Source organism: Martes martes (assembly GCF_963455335.1).
Source record: "Martes martes genome assembly, chromosome: 18".
Lineage (NCBI taxonomy): Eukaryota > Metazoa > Chordata > Mammalia > Carnivora > Mustelidae > Martes > Martes martes.
The window spans coordinates 31,722,957-31,746,309 of NC_137906.1; the positions used below are offsets into that span (position 1 = coordinate 31,722,957).

A 23,353-nucleotide genomic window follows, 5' to 3' on the forward strand; every position below is an offset into this window, starting at 1 on the left:
TACCCTTCCCCTGACCCTGTTTGTTATTTTGAGTGTCACCGTTTTTTTTCTGTATTAATTTTGACTTTTTAAAAACATTGCATGAAAACGTTTGGTCTCTTGATTGCTGAGTTTCTTGGTGCTCCCATAAATTCCGTGGCTGCATTGAGAGCTTCACTGGTCTCAGCCTGGTCCCCGCCCCAGACCACAGGATTCTTCCCGCAACTTCTACCTGAACCACTAAAGGGGAGACCTTGGCTCCCTTGAGAACTGAAGTCAGCAAACAATAGTCTAAGGGCCAAACCTGGCCCACGACTTGTCTTTGTAAGTGAAGTTTTATCAGAAGACTCATGGCCATTTGCAGACACACTGCCTGTGGCTGCTTTCCCACTACAGAGTCATTGCTGGGAAGCTGCTACAGACATCCATGGCCCACAGAGCCCAAATACTTCCTATCTGATCCCTTAAGGAGGCAGCTTGCCGTCCACTATTCTAGAAGTAGGAGCTCGGTTAAACATGTAAGCCTGGAGCCAAGGGGCCCTTTTCCTCCCTTTCCTGTAGAGCACGCCCACCTGGACAGGACATCCACCCAGACAGAGGCAGGGCGGAGACACAGAGACCGATGCGGGGGATGCTGAGCCCCTGAATCCTGTTCACCCTCCAGTTTTCTTAGTTACTTGAGTTAGGAAGTGCCCTTTGTTTTCGAAGTGACTTGCTGTCACCTGAGACGAGAAGCCTGATGCAGTGAGATAGGGTGCATTCTTCTGTCACCTGACAATCATTTCTAGAGGAGGGGCAGCGCTCCCGGCACTGGGCAGTGCCTACGGGCGTACAAGTGGCAAATGCATCCTCAGGAAGAAATAAAAACACAACAGCATTGCTCAATGAGAAAACAGAAAACCCAACTACAAGGAACTAGGCTCCTTCCTTGTAAACAAAGAAAGTCTTCTTTTTCTCCTGGACTTAGTCTGGAGGTAGATAGCTGGCTCAAAGGCACTGTCACAGGCAGAATCTCCAACCTCTTGACCTTCACCCCCTGTCCCAGAGGACTGCCACCACCCTAGGTATCACAGCCACAATCGGAGAAGAAACAGGACAAGATAAAACCAGCTCTGTTACCCCTTTTTTCAGGCAAGGGTAAGTAATCCCAGAAAACCAAGAGGAATAGAGATAGAGAATGTCAAGACTGGCTTAATCACTCACGATCCATTACCTAGAGGACATCCGCGGCCCAGAGCAAAATCAAGGTTCTGTTAAGCCAGAGAAGAAACGGGGAATGGATTTTAAGTAAAAAACTAACAGAATCACCCATAAAGGCTATCAGCAATTCCAGGAACAAAAGCCCACCAAGTGGTCCCCTATTCCAGCCTCAGACACAGGGAAGCACAAGTGCCCCCAAGTCCCAGTCACTTCCAAATCTGGATAAGCCTGACTACAAGACACAAACAGATCAGCAAAGCAGAGTTCCCGAGAAAGGGCTGTAACCTCGTCCCCCGGCCATCTCCCAACCAGCCACAGGACTGCCTCCCGAAACCAGAAGACAGGAAGTGTGGTTTAAATATCACATAATAAAAACTTGTAAAAAGTCTGTCATCTTGACCTTTTTTTTTTTTTTGCTTTCTAAAACTTGTGGTAAAGTAGACATAATAAAATGTACCGCTCTAACCATTTTTCAGAGCATAATTCAGTAGCAGTAAGTACATCCACGAGGTTGTGCGACCATCATCACCACCCATGTCCAGAACTTTTCCATCATCCCAAACAGAAACTCCATACCCAGGAAATGGTAACTCCCCATTCTCCCCTCCCCCCTCACCGCCCAGGGGCCTCTGCTCCACTTTCGGTGGTACTAGATGTGAGTCGAATTGTACAACATAGGACCTTTGGTGTCTCGCTATTCCCACTTAGCAGAATGTCTTCAAGGGTCACCCCGTCCTAGTATTTATCGGTATTTCATTGTTTCTGTGGCTCAATACTGTCCTACTATGTGTATATACCACATTTTGTTCATCCACTCATCTGTCAACAGACATTTGGGGTTTTCTATCTTTTAGCTCTTATGAATAATGCTTCTAGAACATTCATATCCAAGTGTGTTTGACTCCCTGCTTTCAGTTCTTTGTCAGTATTTAGGAGCGGTATTGCTGGATCATACCGGAATTATAGGTTTACCTTTTTGAAGAACCACCAAACTCTTGCCAATGGTGGTTACGCCATTTTACATCAACACTTCTTTTCCCCTTTATTTCTCTGCAACTAAAATTAACTCTGCTATTAAATTCCCTTTCAGTTAGGAAAAAAAAAAAAAAAAACCTTATGCTTGCCAATGAGGCACTTCCAGGTTCATTTTTTAATTGTGGTAAACTTGGCCTAACATAAGATCCACCATTTTAAAGTTTACGACTCAGAACTTGGTACATTTTTAAAGAATGAATAAATGCACAATAATCCGAGATACTGGGTGACCTCTGAAGAGTCCAGTCTGTTTAAATCTAAAAACGAAACGTCCCTGTTCACTCCACAGAACAGTGCCGATTATCTTGGTGGAGGTGGGTGGAGAGCAGGAAAACAAAGGCAGCCGAGGACGATACACCGAGGCTCGCGGCCCACCGGCGGCCTTCTAACCCCGACCGGCTCTCCGCCTCACTCCCCCTGCTCCAGCCTCGCTGATCTCCCTGAGGCTGCTCCAACACGCCAAGCACGCTCTGCCTGCCCACCCTGAACAGAAACCACACCGGGCAGCGGACTGAAGGAACTGAACACGGGGCGTCTGTAACAAAGACTTAGGAAGAGCTACAAAGCCAAACAGGAGATAATGAGACCCCCCAGAGATTACCAGTGTCAGAAAGCCACCCCTCCCTGAAGCCAGAGAAACAGAAGGAAAAGGTGCTGTTCCAGCGTGTGAGAGCTCACTGAAAGGGGATTTAATAGCAGAGTTCGTTTCAGTTGCAGAGAGATAAAAGCAATTCCATCTCTACTCAAAAAAAAAAAAAAAAAAAAATCAATGTAAAATGGTACGGTCACTGTTGACAACAGTTCAGTGGTTCCTTAAAAAGGTAAACAGAGAATTAGCATAGGATCCAGCAATCCCACTCCTAAATGCAGACCTGACAGGCAACAGCCAGACGGTGGCAGAAGCACCAAGGAGGGCAGTAAGACAAGAAGACCTAGGCCTGACCTGCGGGCCCCACAGGACGTCCACGGACCACAGAGGGAGCACGGCCCTGCCAGACACGCCACTGGAGCTGGGAGGAAATGCTCCAGCCTCCCTCCGCCTCCCACCTTCAAAACTCATTACCACCTCCCTCTGGCCAAGCAAGAAGACAGTGGGCAAGGGAGCCTGGGAAACAGTCTGCAGGGAAGGACAGAATAAATGTGAGAAAAGAAGCAAGGGACTCTAAGCTTTTCCACCTGTTGAACAGCACAGGGTTCCTTCCCCAGGTGACCGTATGGCTACTTCCCTCCTTCCCTGAGGTCTCTATTCAAAAGTCCCACTCTGACCACTCTGTGCAAAAGAGTGAACCCCCACCCCACTGCTCATCAAAATCTCTCTTCTTCCTGAACCCCCAGATGCTTCCCAGCCTGCCCTGCAGCAGCCAGGTGACTCACAGTCTCCACCAACCCGGGGGCCTTCCACAGGCCTGCCTCGCTCGTTTCTGTCGTCGGCCTGGCCCCTGTGAGCACCTCAGGTTGGAGTCCAGAGTTCTAACAACTCAGCACAGCACACCTGGCATTCACCCCTGGTCTAAGAGTCCACAGCCCGCCTTTATGACGAAGCGGGAACCTTCTCTAGCGCCAAACGAAGGACTTCAGAAGCCTGTGTCTGGTGTCCTTTTAGGGATGTACCCCATCCTCTGCTGACGAGTCATTTTCAGGCTGATGGGAACAAAGCAAAGGACCCATGAATCCAACAAGCCAGACAATTATGAAAAAAAACTGACAACTTTGAGCCAAATTTGCTAGTTTTAATTTACTAGACCTTGGGACCAAACACCTTTAAAACAGCCAGAGGTCACCCTTGGCCAAGAGGCAACAGGTTGGCTCTATGAGATCCTAAAACACTGGGACAGTTTCCTGTCCCTTGGTAAGTAGCCACTGGCCCAAGCCCTCAGCCACCCCAGGAGTCAAGGACCCTCTCCAGGGCCCTGCAGACATCCCCATAATCTAGGAACTCACAGGTTAACACCCAGGCCGAGGGGGATAGCACTGTGGCTCTGGCTCTCTCCCTAAAGCCAGCAGTCCCCAACCGGCTGTTCAACATTCTGATCACCACCCCTGGGCAGAGCTCAGTCTTTTCTTTGGATCTTACACCGACATCCTTCCAAGGTCTCTTGTAACAGGACTAGCTAATTTGCAAGTTCATGAATACGACAGAGAAACACAAAGAGGGAACTGAAAGCCGTACAGGGATGGCAGGGTAGGGGAGCGGACTTCCCCTCACAAGCAAAAGGATGGGCCCGGTCTTCTCCTGGCACATGAAGCTTCCTCCAAAAATACTTTTCTACAGAAATGAAATTGTTACCCAAAGTGACCCAATGAAGCAAAATATAAATTCTGTTTTGAGTTAAATGCAATCAACTGTTTTTAAAAAAATCCCCACTGAGAATCAAGGAAGTCAGTTTCTCTAATTTTATAGTTGGGTGTATATTAATACCACCTGCTCTCAGCTGACTGTAAGAAGACAGACAGACAGCAGAGGGTGGGGTCTGGCTTCCTAGGATGAGGAGCAACATGTCCTCAAGTCTGGGTCCTGGAGTCATTATTTTGAATGTCCTTTTTGGTGGCCAGGCACATTGCAATGCACTGTAGCTACAGAGAAGACCAAGAATAGACCCAGGCCTTGACCATCAAGAGAGACGGTCGAGAAAGCAGGAAGTCCCATAAATCAGTTCGACGAGAGAAGGTCTCGGGACTATTGAGGGGTGGGGGAGGGTGGGCAGAAAGGAGACACCTAGAGGAGGAGCACAGGACAGCCGAACCAGGTGAGGAGCTCGTGAACAACTTTTGGAGGGGGAAATCTGAAATTTCAAGAGACAAGAGATCAAAACCACAATGAGCTACCACTTCACACCCATTTGAATGCTAGTCTCAAAAAAGAAATACATGAAAACAACAAGTGTTGGTAAGGATGTGGAGACCTGGCGACCCTGTGCGCTGCTGGTGGGGACGGACAATGGCGCAGCCGCCACAGAAAACTGTCTGGCAGGTCTTCAGAAAGCGAAACGTGCAATTGCCATCTGATCCAGCAACGCCACTTCTGGGCACTTACCCAGAAGAACTGAAAGCAGGGTTTCGAATAGTTATATGTACACCCGTGTCCATGGCAGTATGACATGGTAGTATGGCCATGTTCATGCCCAACCAACAAACGGAGGCACCCCAGGTATCCATCCACAGATGAAGAAATAAACAAAGTGGTGTGTGGGTGTGAGTACACACGATGGACTACTATTCAGCCTTAAAAAGGAAGGAAACTCTGACGTACTACAAATGCGTGAACCCTGAAGACATTAGAGTAAAGGAACTAAGCCTTAGGTATGTGGCATATAAGTAAGCCTGAGACATACGTAAACAAGACAAACCATGGAGACAGAAAGTAGAATGGCAGGTGCCTGGGGCTGGGGGAGGGGGAACGGGGAATCAGTGTTTAATGCGGATGGACTTTCAACATGGGGAAATGAAAACGTTCTAGAGACGCATGGTGGGGATAGTCGCCTAATGTGCACACTTAAAATGGTTCAAATGGTCACTTTTATGTTAGGTGTACTTTGCCACAATTTTAAAGAGAGAGAACAGGCATTTGAGTAGTTAGTGTATGAGCGAGGGCTGGGGAGGAAGGAGGGCAGCGGAAGGGTAAGAACAAAGAGCACTTCCAGACCCAACAGCTCCAGGATTCTACAAACCAGGCATGCCGTTCAACACCGAGGGCTTAGCCACCTAACCTGGTCCCTGTGCAATGACAAAACAGAGGTACTGAAGACCTTCTCCCCGACAGCATCTAGCATTAACGCTTTAGTTGCTGACTTATGAAGAGGTCCCAGGAGTTCCCCAGGCAGGGGCTGTGGCCAGCGGGGAACTCTAAGGACTCGGGTCATGATTTATTTATCAGCTGGACAGAAGTGTTGCAATGTCTTGCCGGCCAGCTGCCTGTTAGCCCTCCGTGTGGGGTAGGGTTTAGAGGAAGAGCAGAGACCGATGAAGCTGGTAGGGGACAGACCATGAAAGCCATGTCAAGGAGTGTGTCCCCTGTCCCAGCTCTAAAGAGAACCACGACAGAGCTTTAAGTAGGGGGCAGGGAATAGGCTGGTCATCGAAGAACCCCCCCGAGACTGGCATAATGTGCAGAGTGGGCTGGGGAGGATGGAGATGGAAGGCAAAAGGACAAAACGGGGCAGAGGGGGAAAGACAAAGAGGCTGCGAGGAAGCCCGAGGGCTGTCCAGGAAAACCAGGTGCAAGACAGAGCCATTCGCAAAGCAAGGAACACAGGAGCAAAACGGGGGTGGAGAGGAGGATTCAGTCTTTGTGAGGAGCTTGCAGTACATATGGATAGAGACACGTTCAGAGAAAGGGCCCCAGGGAGTGATGTGGGCTGCAGGTAGAACTTCGAGTAATCAACGCAGGGAGAGCAATTTTTACCAAAGAACTCAGACAGCAGGTGTGTGTATAGAAGCGAGAGGCAACAAAAGAATCTGAAGATGAATGATAATTCTGTTGGGGGGGCGTAGAAATGATACATAAGAGGGATCAACAAAGTACCAGCAAGTATGTCAGGAGGTTGTGGCCCCGCAGAAGAGAGGGGGAAACAGTGTTTCAGCGTCAGAGGGTCCTTGGTGCCAAGGGCTGCGGAACAGACTTAAATTTTACAGGACAGAGAGCTTGGAAACAGCAAGTGTGTCTCTGGTCTGTTCTGAACCAGCCTATGACCTTGTAATGGACTGCCCACACATCACCGCATGACGATCCATTAGTCGTTAACGAGAACATCCAATTATGAGGTTTTCTCATGAAATGGCACTGCTACGGTCTGAACGTGTCCCTCCAAAATTCCTATGTTAAAATCCTAACCCCTAAAGATGATGGTATGAGGAGGCGGGGACTTCCGGAGGACACTTAGGTCATGAAGATGGAATCTTCGTGGAACTGCATCAGTGTCCTTCAGAAAGCGGCTGCAGCGGGGTCCCCTGTCCCCTTCTACCGTGTGAGGAACAGCGAGAAGGCACTGGTTACGGACCAGGAAAGGGGTCCTCACTCAACCACGCTGACACCTTGACTTTGGACTTCCCAGCCTCTAGAAACCTGATAAACAGCTGCTGTTTATAAGCTCATAAGTCCGCGGCATCATGTTACGGCAGCCCCCAACTGACGAGGACAGGCACTGACGGCAGTGGTTCTTTCTCCTTTCCCCAGGAGGAAGAAAAATCATTCATTTTTCCACACTGCATTCTGTACTGACTGCTTTGGGCACCCAACATCTGCAAAACCCTCCAATTCCAAGCCAAGCTTATGTAGCTCTCTGTCACTTTTAATTCATTTTTAGTAAATTTAAAAACCAATCTCTGCTCTTTTCCTCCAAACTTAATCACTTCCTTTGTAGCACTCTGCAGTGATCCTGGTATAATGTACCTCGGGAGTCATGAAATACAATACTGTGCCAACTGAAATCATGAAATATCAGTGCATTTCCACTGAAGTACTGATGTATTTCCAGACACTATGCTAGGAGCAGGAGAGTCAGGAGGAAGTAAAACTGACATGGCGCCCTGCAGTCCCAAAGCTTATCATCGAGTGAGGCGGGCAGGCAACTGACAAGGGAGCACGGTGTGATAAGGTAAAGTGGGATCCCCTGTCCTTTGTTCTCCAAGACAGGGAGTAGCAAACTTCTTCTCTAAAGGGCCAAATATTAGATACTTCAGACTACGAGAAAAATGGTCTCAGTCACAACTGCCTATAAGCCGCTGTGCGTAGTACGTAGATGAATGTGCACAGCTGTCTTCCAATAAAACTTTACAAAAATAGGTGGCAGGACATGGTTTGCTGACCTCTGCTCTAAGTGATCGCAACTTAAAATACTTGCTGCTGGGCGCCTGGGTGGCTCAGTTGGTTAAGCGACTGCCTTCGGCTCAGGCTATAACCCTGGAGTCCCAGGATCGTACCCCCTGCTTAGCGGGGAGTCTGCTTCTCTCTCTGACCCCCCCTCCTCTCATGCTCTCTCTTTCTCTCATTCTTTCTCTCAAATAAATAAATAAATAAATCTTCTTTAAAAAAATACTTGCTGCTTCATTTACTCATGAATTCAAACTGGCGGGGTTGGGAGGCGGTGGGTCATGGTCTCCCAGAGAGCCCTCTTTCTGGAAACAACGTGCCATCATGACTAAAAAAGGAAGAGCTTCTGAGTCACAATCATGGAGACCAGAGTCAAAACCCTGGCTCTGTCACAATTACTAGGTCTGGAGCATTAAGAAAAGCATTTCATTTCTTTGAGCCTTATTTTCTTCATCTGTAAAATGGGGACATTCTCATTCCCTACGCACAGTCACTTCAGAAATAAAATGGAACAACGAACAGAGGGTCTAACAAAGGCCCTGGCTCACGGGAGCTGCTCGGTGTGAGTCATCAGCAAACAGGGAAGCCAGGCCTGTGGTCAGCCAAATTATCAAAAAGGAGCAGAAAACATCCAAGATTAACATGCTAGTCACGACTGTCCTCTCATTCCTGGAGCACAGGCCTTTGACTTCTATTAAAGTTGTCTTGCTTTTCTCTGTTTTTAAGTTAGGTTGTTTTAGGAGGCTCGTAAGCAGAAATCCAACCCAAAACGGCTTTCAACATTAGGAAATTTACTGTCCCCACACAACACTCAGTCCAGAGGTAGGGCAGGTCTAGCCGTGGTTAATTCAGAAGCTCAGTGACACTATCAAGGTACTTTCTACCTTTCTGAGCTGCCATCCTTGGTGTACTGGCTTTTGTCCTCAGACCTGTCCTCCTTCACAGTCACAAGATCATTGCCACAGCTCCAAACATCACAGTCACACACAAACAACCCAACACCATAAAATAAAATAAAAAAGAAGCAGACTTCTCCCTTCCCTTTGGTCAGAATTTTGTCTCATGTCTATTCTGGAAGCAACTACTGGCAGGCTAATAATTATTATGGCTGGCCTGATCTGATCTAGACTCACTCCCCCTGGAGCGAGCTTCAAGCCTCAAGCTCTTGGCGACCCAACATCTGAACAAAATCAGAATTCCATTAGCAAGAAAGAAGGGACAGAGCTGCTGGGTAAGGAATGACCAATTCCTGCTGTAATTATTCATGCAAACCTACATAACTGGAAGAGAGAGACACAGACGGCAGGACCAGACTCTGGGAAATGCAGACTCCCATCTCACCACCACCAAATCAATCACCTGCGGAGATAAATCCAGCCACTCGTCCAACTAAGAGGAAAAAGCACCCCAGGACACAGCAGACTCTCGCTTCTGGCGCTTGAATCCCAGAGGAGACACACTGCATAACCTCATCCCAAGCCTCTCTGGGTCCTGCGTACCCCAGCTGTCGGCACCATCAATTCAAGGGGATCTCAGCTGGGGAGGGACATCGCTTCCCAAGCCCACCGACAACGCTGACAAAGCTGAGCTGGTGGCCCGTTTGTAATCACATCCATGCTACCAACGTTCCCTAACTCAGAGATGTCTGGGTCAAAACTCCCCAAGTCAAAAACACATAAACCAACCAACAAACATATGAAACCCAAATGCTAAGGCGAAAACAAAGACAAAACAAAAACACCAAACAGACAAACGAGCCAGCTCGGGAGTGGGGGACGGAGGCAAGGCACCGGCTAAAAACCTCCCAGAGCTGGAGGAGCTCCGCCTGTAAGCTCCCTCCCCCAGGCTACAGTTTATCACGGAAGGAACACGGGCCACCTGATCTCCAGACAAGCCACGGACACGGCCACACACGCAGGCGGCAGTGCAGCAAGAGGAAAAGGCGCGCAGAGTGTGGCCTCGAAGGGCCGCGTTCAGCTTTGGAAGATGAATCTAGATCAGACAACCTCTCCCGCAAAAACAAGGGAAAAAGCTGGGCAGTTATTTAAACAGTTATTAAAACAAAGCTGGGGACTTGGGAGCGCTACAAAGGCAAGTAACAAAGAACCCAGATCCCCAAGAGAAGGCGAGCCCACAGACAGGAGTCCTACATTCAGAGCCTTACTTGGCCCTCGAGGCTTCTTTCAGCTACAGAGTTTGTCTGACGAGAAGTGAAGCAGGGCTTTCAGAATCCCCATAAGGTCTGGAAGGGGAAAAAATGTGAGCTCAGAACCAGCAGAGGAGGACGGAAACTGGTTAACAGCTCAGGGATCCAGGGTGTGCTGGATTGAAGCATCCCCTGAAAATCCATGTCCCTCTGAAACCACAGAGTGTGATTTTATTTGGAAAAAGGCTCTTTGCAGATGTAATTAGTTAAGTTGAGGGACTGCTGGAGGAGGGTGGGCCGAAATCCAGCAGGGCTGTTGTTCTTCTGAAGAGGGGACATGAAGACAGAGGCCCAGAGGGAAGAGGCCATGAGAAGACCGAGGCCCAGAATAGAGGGAAGTGGCCACAAGCACGGGGTGCCAAGGACGGCTGACAACCACCAGAAGCCGGGAAGGCTCTCTCCCTCAGAGCCTCCAGAAGGAATCAGCTCTGCCAACGCCTAGATTTTGGACTCCTGGCCTCCAGAAATGTGAGAGGATCAATTTCTCCCTGCTGTCTTAAGCCACCAAGGGTGTGTAAATTTGTTATGGCAGCTCTAAGAAACGAATACGCTTGGGGAACCCCAAATTACTACGTCCTGGCAATAAGGCAAAAGCAGAAATACATCAGCCCTCACAAATGCTGAAGCCCAGGCGTGAAAGGCTCCAACCTGGACAGGAGTAAACTGATCTTCCTCTACCCTACCTGCCTGAGTGGCAGGAGTGACTCCCCTCTGAAGAAGGATAAATCATCGCAAGCTTCACGCAACTCTTCGCGCACCGCACTTGGTCTCCACTACCAGGCACATGCCAAAGACAAGGACGGATTCAAAATCAAGATGAAAGCAAAAAACAAAGAAACAAAAACAAGGGACTCCTGGCTATACAGCCAAGGAGGAAGTTAACAGATCGTCTCCCCAGAAAGCGACTATAAAACTGGACAAAAATGATAACCATTTCCGTGCTCCAGAAACTGACTTCAAAGGCTTATCATCTGAGAGGTGTTTGTACTTGAAAACTGCTAAATTTCACCTGAGAACAATGGGAAGACAACAGCGGGACAAAAATGACAACAGCGCTCGTCTGAGCTGTCAGGGGCAGGAGGGAGAGGTACGGAGAGTGGGGGACTACAGCACAGGGCCCCTCCGCATAGGGCAGTGGGTTGCAACTACAGCGAGCAGGAAACGTGGGCTCAGAGCCACAGATCCTCAAAGTGAACAAAAGCTAGAAATCCATATTTCAATAGGAAATATCGTAATTTATAAATGTGGACACCGTACAAGGGCACCAGTTTCCAAACTCAGCCATGCAGGCAACCCTCACCCCAGATGACCAACCGCAGTCCCGCCCCGGCGGACTCGGTACTATCTACTGCAGCGTGATTTCCAACAATCTCGTTTGCTCAGTCATTACTTTTAATTCAGCTCTTCTCTCTTCTAAGGGTAATGCTTCCCATCCATAAACGGAGCTATTGCAACAGCCCTGTGGATTAATTCACCATTACTTATGGTGTCCTGTCACTTTCAATCCAGTTAATTGAGCGAGAGTGGTCTACAGAGGAACAGCAGTGGGCATCGGGCCACGGCCGGCAGAGAGGGGCGCAGAGAAGAGCCAGGAATCTGACATCAGTCTGACCTGGGCTAGAATCCTCAGCTCTGCCGTTTACTAGCTCTGGGAACTTGAACAACTTAGGAACTTGTCTGGGTTTCAGTGCAATGGATCCAAGCAACTGGCCAGTTGCTGCCATGTTATCAAGCACCAGGAGCTCTGTACTGAGGCCTGGGCTTTGCAGGTGCTTTCTCAGGAAGCCCCCACCACAACACTGGGAGCCAGTCCTGTGCATGGCCTTATTCTATGCATGAGGAACCAGAAGCTCAGAGAGGGGATGTCCCAGAGAGCTCATGTGTGACGAGTCACAGAGAGGGGATTTCAACCCCATCGCCCAACTCTAGGGCCTGGTATTAAGTCCTAAGCTACAGGAAGGGCCCAGGCCAGCAACCAGCAGAGACAAGGGAGCACAGGGATGCTCATTCCCATCCACGCCTCCTCTTCCGATTTCCTTTATCCATTTGGCCTGCCATAGTCACTCTGATGGCTTTAAGAGCAACCAAGCAGCCACTAATCTGATCTTTCCCGACTCCTAGCAGTTGAAAACCCACCCATGCCCCTTCCCTGTAGGAGGTTTTTAATCAAACATGCAATAGCGGGGGAATTTCATTAGCCACGGACTGTCCAGCACCAGTGAATGGCTAACTGCACGGCAGGAAAGATCGACAGAAGCCCTCAGCAGTCCCTCGAGAGCAAAGCTAGCCTGGCCTTTCCCCTGCTTCCAATTGGCAAGGAAGCCGCCCAGAACCCCTCCGCAGCAGAAAACAAGGAAGAGACCCTGCTCGCTGGTCAGTCTCTCTTCAGGAGGCGGGTGCTGAAATCGTGCTGAGACAGGAAAGGACCAGAATGGGAACGCTGGCGGTGCCTCACAGACGTGCTGGTGCTCCTTGAATTACCAGCCCCAAGTAACGAAAAGGGCTTGTTTGGCAGGCAATGCCCAACAGACACCTCCACCAGACACGGCGAGGGCTGGTCAGCTGGGAACGAGGGGCACTAACAGTGATACAGACGTCACAGTAACAAGAGTCAGGAATTTGGCTCGGCAGTCCCAAGCAGGGTCTGAAAAAGCCTGCTCTTTAAAATGCTCGGGAAGAGGGGCACCTGGTGGCTCAGTCAGTTAAGCATCTGACTCTTGGTTTTGGCTCAGGTCATGATCTCACGGTCATGTGATCGAGCCCCACACTGGGCTCTGTGCTGGGCATGGAGCCTGCTTAAGATTCTTTCTCCCTGGGATGCCTGGGTGGCTCAGTCGGTTAAGCGGCTGCCTTCAGCTCAGGTCATGATCCCAGGGTCCTGGGATCGAGTCCCGCATCGGGCTCCTCGATCAGCAGGGATGCTGCTTCCCCCTCTTCCCCCGCCCCTGCTCAAGTGCACATGCTCGCTCTCTTTCTCTCTCTCTCTGTCAAATAAATAAATAAATAAAATCTTTTAAAAAAAACAAAGATTCTTTCTCCCTCTCCATCTACCACGGCCACCCCCTGCTCCCACGCACCCGTTCACGCTCTCTTTTTCTCAAAAAAAAAAAAAAAAAAAGTTGGGGAAGAAGGGCATAGAATGTTTCTCATATGACATGATACACTTTTAGGTCCAGACCAGAGCAAATCACTTTAAACAGCTTTCTCATCTGTACAGTAGAGAAAATGAAAGCCCTACGACTCATAAGGCTGTCATGAAAACTGAATGAGTTTATTTATATAAAAGACTAACGAAGTTCCAGTCTTGTGCAAAGTGCTCCTACGTGTTAGCAGAGATGATCAGCACTGTCCCTTGTCCTCCAGACACACAGGAGCACGGCACACCACTTGGACGACACTAAAACGGATGGTAGCAGAGCTGTCCACTCAGACACCTACTGATTCTGCTCTTCCTGCTGCTGGTGTTGAAGACAGATTTAGTTACGAAATGTCATGCTATCCCCGTGCACAGAATTAAAACACATCATCAATCTCCCAGCAACTGCCACGTGGCACTGGTGACATAAGCACCTTGGCTGCAGGACCCTGAGCCCCAGAGATGAACACGCGGCTCTGAGGATTCTGTAAAGGACAACAGGTAAGACATCCTCACATGTGGATTTCTGCACCATCAGGCTGCCCCCATCCCAGCCCCACGCAATGCCTGCCTTGCCCGCTATTAAAAAATAAATAAAAACTTTTTAGAAAAGACTACATCCTCCGCTCTGCAGCAGGCCAAGCAGTACCTGTTTCCGTTTTGCTGGCGAAGCCTGCTGCCTGTTTGATCGCGGCTGCCGTTAGCGCCAATCCCCGGCTCCTCTTCAGGCCATGCTGCAGGACGGCCTCAAACTGGGCACACAGACAGGTTACCCTGCGAGAGAACCAGTGATTCATCAGTCCACCTGTGCAGGGAGAGAGACAACCAGGGCAGCCCCGGCACCTCCTGGAAGGGGGTGAGTCACCAGCTCTAAACCTCGGGTAGGTGCACACACCTGACACCTGGATTTATGGGCCGGTAACTGACATGGAATTGACTTGGGCCCCTCAGCGCACCCCTCTCCATGTGTGTTCATTTCACATACCTCCAGGAAGCCCTACACAGCCTAGCTATATTCATCAGACTCTTGAAAGCATAGTAACAACTCACAAGAAAGGAGGGAAAATGGAATTGATGCCAGCCAGCAGAGGAGAAAAAGATGAAAGCCAATTTAAAAACAAATCAGTCTGGTGTGGGGAGGGGCGGGCTGCTAATCATATTCAATTCACAAACTCCAACTCTAATTCATATTGCATGTAGTTTAAGGAACCAGATTATCTTTCAAGAGATTGAATGCAGCACCCTGCCAAATTGGAAACATTGTGTAATTTCATGCCCTGTTACATACACTAAAGAAAAGAAAGTATATGAATTCTGATTCTTGTTCTTTGTTTTGTTGTAAGGGATTATACTGTGAAGTCAGATCCAGACTTGATGGAATGAACTTTCAATTAAGTTACTACTGTGCATTCAATTAATTGTATTTCTCAATAACCAAAGAAATAAGAGCTTCACACACATCTTGGCAAAGAGATGAAGTCAGAGCTACTACCTTCTATTCTTTACAATCCTCCCAGGGCTCCTGGGCACCTAGGCCCATTGAGTCTGTAGACTTCAAGGCCCTTCCATCACACAACCTGTGTTAAATCCTTGGGGCGCCTGGGTGTCTCAGTTGGTTAAGCGTTCAACTCTTGATTTTGGCTCAGGTCATGACCTCAGGGTCACGAGATCAAGCCCCACATGAGGCTCCACGCTGAGCGTGGAATCTGCTGAAGACTCTCTTTCCCTCTGGCCCTCCTACCCGCCTCGTGCTAGTGCCCTCCCATGCCCTTTCCCCTCAAAAAATATTAATAATAAATCCTGAACTCTTCCTATGTACCAGGCACTACTATTCTAGGCTCTGAGGATACAAAGAGCACGGTCTCTGCCTCACCCCATGTGCATGGTTCTAGCAGAGGGAGATACACAAAGACGCTAACCGAACCATTACAGTTAATGGGAACTCTGAAGAAAATAAGACCAGATGAGGTGGTAAGTGAAGACACGGCAGGAACAGGCTTAGATTCTGGGGCCTGAGTGGACGTAACTTGGAGTCATAACCTGGATGTGACAGACACAGCAGACTAGGCAGAGGGACCCAATGCAAAGGACCTGACGCCATCACCATCTGGCTCGACCTTGCCCAACTTCAGGCATTTCCTGTTCCACTCACCTCCACACCTGTAGTAATAATACTCCAAGGGTTTACTACTCTGTGGGCAGTAAACTATTTTCATACCCATTATTTCATTAGCTCCTCCCATCAACATTATTATATATGGGTGAGGCAGGTATTATCTCCATTTTACACCTAAAGAAACAGGCTACAGCCATTTAAGAGACAGTACATGAGTACATAATAAGCAGCATTGTAAGACTATATAATTACCAACATCTGTCCTCCAGCCCTACCCAACCCCAAACTGATCCAAAGCAGCTTCCAGATACACCCCATACCAAGGCAAACATGCTGATTCTGAGACAAATGCCCTCTCTTTCCCATACCCCACCTTTACTCAAGTCATCCGTCGACACCAGAAAACCCTAACATAGTGTCAGCAAATAACCAGCACTAGTACGTTTACTCTCCTACCTGCGCTCGTGACAGATATCACTCATCCATCCCAGCACTCTAGGCCACCACTGCCAAAGAAAAGCTGGCCCTCGCAGGAAGGAAGCCTAATTGGCAGCCCAAACCTAACACCTGTCCTCAACAACACAATTTGATTTCCAGCTCCTCCCTGCACCGAGCTCAGAGTCTGGTACCCAGTACACACTCCATAAATGCTTCTTCTGTGGCTAGGTAAGTGAGTAATCTTGAGCCATGAGTCCCAGAATACTCTCCCACATTGAAACATCCCTCTTTCCTAGGCAGAGGTCACTCTTAAATATGAGATGTGCATATGCGACTCTCTCTACACATTCACACAGACCCACATTTAAGGGCTTCCTGAAAGCTGGGTCACCTAACAAAAGGGGTGCCTGGGTGGCTCAGTGGATTAAGGCCTCTGCCTTTGGCTCGGGTCATGGTCTCAGAGTCTTGGGATCAAGCCCCGTATTGGGCTCTCTGCTCAGCAGGGAGCCTGCTTCCCTTCCTCTCTCTCTGCCTGCCTCTCTGCCTACTTGTGATCTCTGTCAAGTAAATAAATAAAATCTTGGGAAAAAAAAAATCTAAATTCTGGGAACCCAAACAGGCATGGCAAATGGAGCCCAACCAAAGTCCTCTCTCAGGAATAACCAAAACTCAGGGCTGTGTTTAGAGTTCTCCATTATAAAGCACAGCCTGGAGGCACCTGGGTGGCTCAGTCAGTTAAGCTTCTGCCTTCGGCTCAGGTCCCAGGGCCCTGGGGTTGAATGTGGCACTGGGCTCCCCGCCCACTGGGGAGTCTGCTTCTCCCTCTCCCCCTCCTCTGGGCTCATGCTCTCTCTCTCTTTCTCAAATAAATAAAATTTTTTTAAAAAAATAATAAAAATGAAAATACATTTCAAAAAATAAACCGCAGGGGCGCCTGCATGGCTCAGTCAGTTAAAGCCTCTGCCTTTGGCTCAGGTCATGATCCCAGGGTCCTGGGATCGAGCCCCGCATCAGGCTCTCTGCCCGGCAGGGAGCCTGCTTCCTCCTCTCTCTCTGCCTGCCTCTCTGCCTACTTGTGATCTCTGTCAAATAAATAAATAAAATCTTTAAAATAAAAAAAAAAAAACCCCACAGCCTGGATCATGAAACAAATCATCTGCAAATATAAAAATTGAATCAACAATCCCTGTTAGTTTACTTGAGTCAAATGTACAAGTTAGGAGCTGCCCTGCCAACTCCAGATATCTGGCCCCTAAAGGGAAAGGAATGCAGATGAACAGCACAAACCCAGCCCCCAAGGCTTGGGTTACATCATCAGTATTACCTTCTAGATGCAGACAGGTCATGACCAACCTAACACAGCAGAAAACTCAGGGGGAGTACTAACCGTATAATTAATTATTATGATGACTACCCTGCCAAAGGCCATGCTATTTATCGCCCTTCCCATGTCCCCTTCTCACTTCCCCATTGGACGTAAGCTTATACTGATCATTCGGGACTTAGCTCAAGGGTCCCCTCCACCAGGAAGCCTTCCTGAGTGCCTCCTTATGCTGAACTTCTTTCTACTGCAGCCCTTGACCAAACTCTCCCATTAATGATCTGCTTTAGTGATGCCTCCTCTTGCTGACCGGAGCTCCCACGTAACAGGGATCGTACCTCATTTATCTTCGTTGTTCCAGCACCTAGCACAATGCCTGGCTACCGTGGTAATGATGACAGAAATGCTCACTGCCTTGGGGGCATGCAGAATACAGATGTGATGGACATTTAGGGGAGAGATCCATCTCCGGAGATCTTGTATAATTTATAATCCGGACCCAAGCCAGTTAGGACCAGGGAATCACACCGAACACACTTGGCAACCACAGGCACCTACACCTCTTTAGCTCGTGGTGGGCACATGACAGGCACTGATTTATAACCTTGTCACGCTTAGGTTTCCGTTTCTTCCCATCTGTACTCAGTTGTATGATCATTCCCACAAGTGAAAAGAGCACCTGCACTAGTGGGGCTATTTTCTCACCTCGGTCTCTCCTATTTCCCAGAATGCTCTCTGCGAACGCATGCGCACATCGCTACGGTGGGTCAGCCGCCTCCGTAGCCGCCTCCGTGGCATTTCATCACAGCTAACTTCTACTGCGAGTCAGTGAACTGGGCATGTTTGTAATTAAGTGGGGGAATGTAACAGCAAAGGTTTTCTTTCTTTCTTTTCTTTCTTTCTTTCTTTCTTTCTTCCTTCCTTCCTTCCTTTCTTTCTTTCTTTTTTTAGAGCACCAGTCAAGGGACACCTGGGTGGCTCAGTCGGTGAGGCATCTGCCTTCTGCTCCAGTCATGATCACAGGGTCCTGGGATGGAGCCCTGCACTATGGTCCTTGCTCAGCGGCGAGTCTGCTTCTCCCTCTGCCTCTAGCTCCCCTACTTGTACTCTCTCTCTCTCTCTCTCTCTCTCTGACAGATAAATAAATAAAATCTTCTTTAAAAATTGTTTTAAATAAATAAAAGCACCAGTCAAGAGAATCACTTCAAGTTTTTATGCACACAACTGGTGACCAGATGAACGGATAAATAAAATGTGGTATTGTCAAGACAGTGGATACTACTCGGCAATACCAAGAACAGAGGTACTGACATGCTATGACAAAGAGAAGCCTTGAAAATATTATGCCAACGGAAAGAAGTGAGACCCAAAAAGCCACATGTTGTAGGAGTCCATGAAATGTTGAGAGAAGGTAAATATTTAGAAACCAAAAGTTAATCAGTGGTTGCCTAAGGCTGGAATTGGGGATTAACTGTCAACTTGCATAATAGAAACCAGGTATAATGAAAATGTTCTCAAACTGGGTGTGTTGATGGTTGTACAACTCCATAAATTTATGGAATTTTAAAAATCACTGCAGGGGGCGAGTGGGTGCCACAGTTGGTTAGGCAGATAACTCTTGGTTTCCACTCTGGTGGCGATCCCAGGGTCATGAGATCAAGTCCCACGGCACTCAGTGCACAGTCTACTTAAGACCCTTCCCCACCCACCGCCTTATGTGCACCCTTGTGTGTGTCTCTCTCTCTAAAATAAATAAAAAAATTTTAAAAATCACTGCATTGTACACTCACAAGAGGTAATTTTTTATGATATGTAAATTAGACTTTAACAAAGCTCTTAAAAATTTTTTTTACAAAAGAAAGAAACTTGGCACCTGAGTGGCTGAGTCAGTTAAGCATCCAACTCTTGGTTTCCAATCGGGTGGTGATCTCAGGGTCTGAGCCCCATGCTGTGGTCTGTGCTCAGCGGGGAATCTACTGGAGGTTCTCTCTCCCTCTCTCTCTCTCTACCCCTCCCCACCAAACTCGATCATGCACACATGCTCTCTCCCTCTCTCTTATAAATAAGTAAATCTTTTACAGAAAACTGCCCTCAAGGTGTTCAGTAAAGCCTGATACAGGAATGAAGAAATGGAAAATTAAATCCTTTGCTCCTGCTGAATTTAAAACTATCTACCAACACCCGCACAGCGGGACACTGCGTGAGCTTAACCAGTTTACTGCTGAAATTCTGCAAGCATTGGTTTTCCTGAGCTTTGACCCGTATTTCAAGACTCTTTATCCTGCCACAGTAATCTATAATAAGGTTCTTAAGAATCCTGTACCCTTTTACAGCAAATGTCAGAACAACTGACAGGATCAGCAATAAAAGCTGCATTTGTACGAACGACATCAAATTAACCTTACGAAAAAGGGCATATTTCAAAGTGCTCCTTTCACTGTGTTACAGGAACCTTTTGGGGGGAAACTAAGTACATCATGGAAATGGACCAGATTATCCTCATGTCAAAAGCTCCGATGTCTCCTGGAATGGAGTCAACTGTACCCATAAAAATCAGCCAATTAACAGCATCAGCCACATGTCAGACTTAGGACAGAACAATCCCCACTGGCCTTTAGAGACTGGTACCCATTTGCAGGGGTCCCTGCTCTACAATTATGGTAATAAAGTAAGTTTTCCAAAGGTTCACATCCTTTAGCCTGTAATTTTCCTGGCAGATACCAATCGGGGACGGCAATCTACAAGTCAGGTAAAGATTTAGGAACGAAGATACTCAAAACATTATCTACACCTGGGGAAAGTTTAAAACCACTAAGGATCTGACACTGGGGGAACTGGTTCAATAAACAGCTTATAATCGAATGCTATTTAGCCCTTAAAACTCATACCAAGAGCTTATAATGAAAATGCACAAGTTTATAACACGAAATGAAAAATAAGCAGGATATGAATATATATATCAAGTGTGCTCTCAACTATGCTAAAAAAAAACAAAAATCCTAAAGGGAATTATGTGAAAACATGAAGAGCCACTTGGTAAAAGAATTGTTGGTGATGTCTTTCTTGCCTTTATACTTATCTGAACCTAGCTTCTTTCCAAAACAAGCATTAAAGAAGTGTTCATGTATCAAGAATCAGAAATATTGCTACCTTGAGCTACAACAAATGAAGAAATCCAATTTAAAAGTTATGGTGAAGGGCGCCTGGGAGGTTCAGTCGGTTAAGTATCTGCCTTCAGCTCAGGTCATGATCCTCAGGTCCTTGGATCCAGTCCCGAAGCAAGCTCCTTGCTCAGCAGGGAGCCTGCTTCTTCCTCTGTCTGCTGCTGCCCCTGCTTGTGCTCATTCTCTTTCTCTCCCTCTCTGACAAATAAATAAATAAAATCTTTTTTAAAAAATTTTTTAATAAAAAATAAAAGTTATGCGGGCTCTCTGCTTGGCAGGGAGCCTGCTTCCCTTCCTCTCTCTCTGCCTGTCTCTCTGCTTACTTGTGATCTCTGTCTGTCAAATAAATAAATAAAATCTTAAATAAATAAATAAATAAATAAATAAAAGTTATGGTGAGGAAAAAAGCATACAAATATTTTAAATGCTTACGGAGAACTTGAAATAGCATTTTTTACCATGAACCATGAGAGACTATGGACTCTGAGAAACAAACTGAGGGTTTTGGAGGGGAGGAGGTGGAGGGTTGGGAGGGCCTGGTGATGGGTATTACGTCATCCTCGCGCAGGGGCCATGCTAATCTTCTCTGTATCGTTCCAATTTTATTATATGTGCTGCCGAAGCGAGCACGGGTATTATGGAGGGCACATATTGCATGGAGCACTGGGTGTGGTGCATAAACAATGAATCTTGGAACACTGAAAAAAAAATTAAATTATATTAAACAACAACAACAAAAAAAGATGGGCTCCTGGGTGGCTCAGTGGGTTAAGGCTCTGCCTTTGGCTCAGGTCACTATCTCAGGGTCCTGGGATCAAGCACTGCATCGGGCTCTCTGCTCAGCTGGGAGCCTGCCTCTCTGCCTACTTGTGACCTCTCTCTCTTTGTCAAATAAATAAATAAAAAATCTTAAAAAAAAAAAAAGAAAGAAAGAAAGAAAGAAATAGCATTTTTAAAAGAGCTTAGATTAGGGACGCCTGGGTGGCTCAGTTGGTTAAGCGGCTGCATTCGGCTCAGGGCATGATCCCAGCGTCCTGGGATCGAGTCCCACATCGGGCTCCTTGCTCGGCGGGGAGCCTGCTTCTCCCTCTGCCTCTGCCTAGCACTCTGTCTGCCTGTGCTTGCTCGCTCTCTCTCTCTAACAAATAAATAAATTTTTAAAAAAAATTTAAAAAAAAAAAGAGCTTAGATTAAAAAACAAATTTGAAAAAAAATTTAAAATTTAGATTATAATGTTAAGCCAAGAAAAGCAGATCTACAAAGATATAAAAGTGTTTCCAACCCCCAAATAAAAAATACTGCAAAAATGAAACTATAACATTAAAAATTTTGATTTTTTTTAAGTACACAAAATGGGGCAAGGGAATTCAATTTACAATAGTAACAAAAGTAAAATAAATCCTACTTTTAAACAAGAAAGATAAAAGTCCTACACGAAGAAAAGTGTAATATTTCCTTAAAAGGTATAAAGGTCAAAATAAATAGAAATACCATTTCCCTGAATAAGATGTATTAAAGTAAAACTTTCATTAATTAATGCATAAGTTAATTGTGTATACATCAATTAATGTATAAATTGAATACAATTCCAATAAAAATCCCAAGGATTATAATAATAATTCCAAGGAACTACTTGGCACAGTGTGGTTTTGGGTGCAGGGATAAACATACAGATGGAGTATAGGAAAACTTGTCATAAAAAAATGCAAATCCAAATAAATATGGAAACGTTAAATATAATAATAATAGCACTTCAATGCAGATGGGCAAGAATGGGCTGTTTAAGCAGGGGCAATGACACAAGTGGCCAGCTACAGGGCTGAAAGAAAAGAAAAATAAACTTGTATTTCAAACTCCAGACAGAACAAAATTCCAGACGGATCAGGAAAAATATAAATGGGAAAAAATAAAACTGTAAAAATAATAGAAAAACATACGGGAGAACCTCAGGACAGGATACTCTAAAACCAAAATTTTTAAGGTTCCTTCGGGGCGCCAGGGTGGATCAGTCAGTTAAGCATCTGACTCTTGGTCCCAGCTCAGGTCTTGACATCAGGGCCAGGGGTTCAGACCCCAGGTTGGGCTCCACACTGGGCATGGAGCCTACTTAAAAGAAAAAACGTTCATATTATTAACTGCATAAGATTCTTAACTTTCAATATGGCAAAAAATACCATAAACATGGTAAAACAATAAATTTTCTCCAGAAAATACTTATAGCACATATTACTGAAAAGGGATTAAAAGCCATAATACACGGAGAGCTTCTACGAACGGATAAGAGAAAGACAAGCAACTCAAATGATAATAAACTTTTCAACAAGTCAACAAACAAATCATGAAAGGAAGAAATACTGGCCAATAAACAGATGAAAAGATATTCAGTCTCACCAGTGGCCAGGAAAGTGTCACAGTATTAAGATACCAATTCAGGAATGTAAGCTTTAAAACCAATCACAGACCAAGCATGAATATCTGTAAATAAGCATTGTTCAAAATATAAATGTGAATCGCTCAGCTTTCTGCAAAGAGATCAGACAGTACAATTTTTTTTAAGATTTTTTAAATTTATTTTTGTGAAAGAGAGCGCACACACTAGAGGGTGGAGAAGCAGAGGGAGAAGCAGACTCCCCACTGAGCAGGGAGCCCAACACAGGATTCGATCCCAGGACCCTGGGATCATGACCTGAGCCGAAGGCAGAGGTTTTAACCGACTAACCACCCAGGTGCCCTAGACAGTACAATTTTTTTAAATGCCCATATACTTTGACTCAGAAATCCTACTTCTAGGAATATATCCTATAAAAATAAAAGCACTACTAATTAAAAAATGATCAAAAAGCATAAACAGACATTTCACCGAAGGGGATATAGGCATATAAGCATGGGAAAACATGTTCAACATCATTAGGGAAATGTAAACTAAAACCACCATAAGGTATGACTGTA

General features: G+C 46.6%; 1 protein-coding gene across 2 annotated transcripts in view; it reads right to left on the reverse strand.

Annotated features, from left to right (window-relative positions):
• The window catches only part of SNX29 (sorting nexin 29), a 476,114-nt gene that overhangs the window by 420,263 nt on the left and 32,498 nt on the right, over positions 1–23,353 (reverse strand). For both annotated transcript variants that reach the window (XM_080829802.1, XM_080829803.1), the window contains exon 4: positions 14,015–14,139. In XM_080829802.1, coding sequence (XP_080685928.1) covers positions 14,015–14,139 — 125 coding nt within the window. The remainder of the gene's footprint in view (positions 1–14,014; positions 14,140–23,353) is intronic.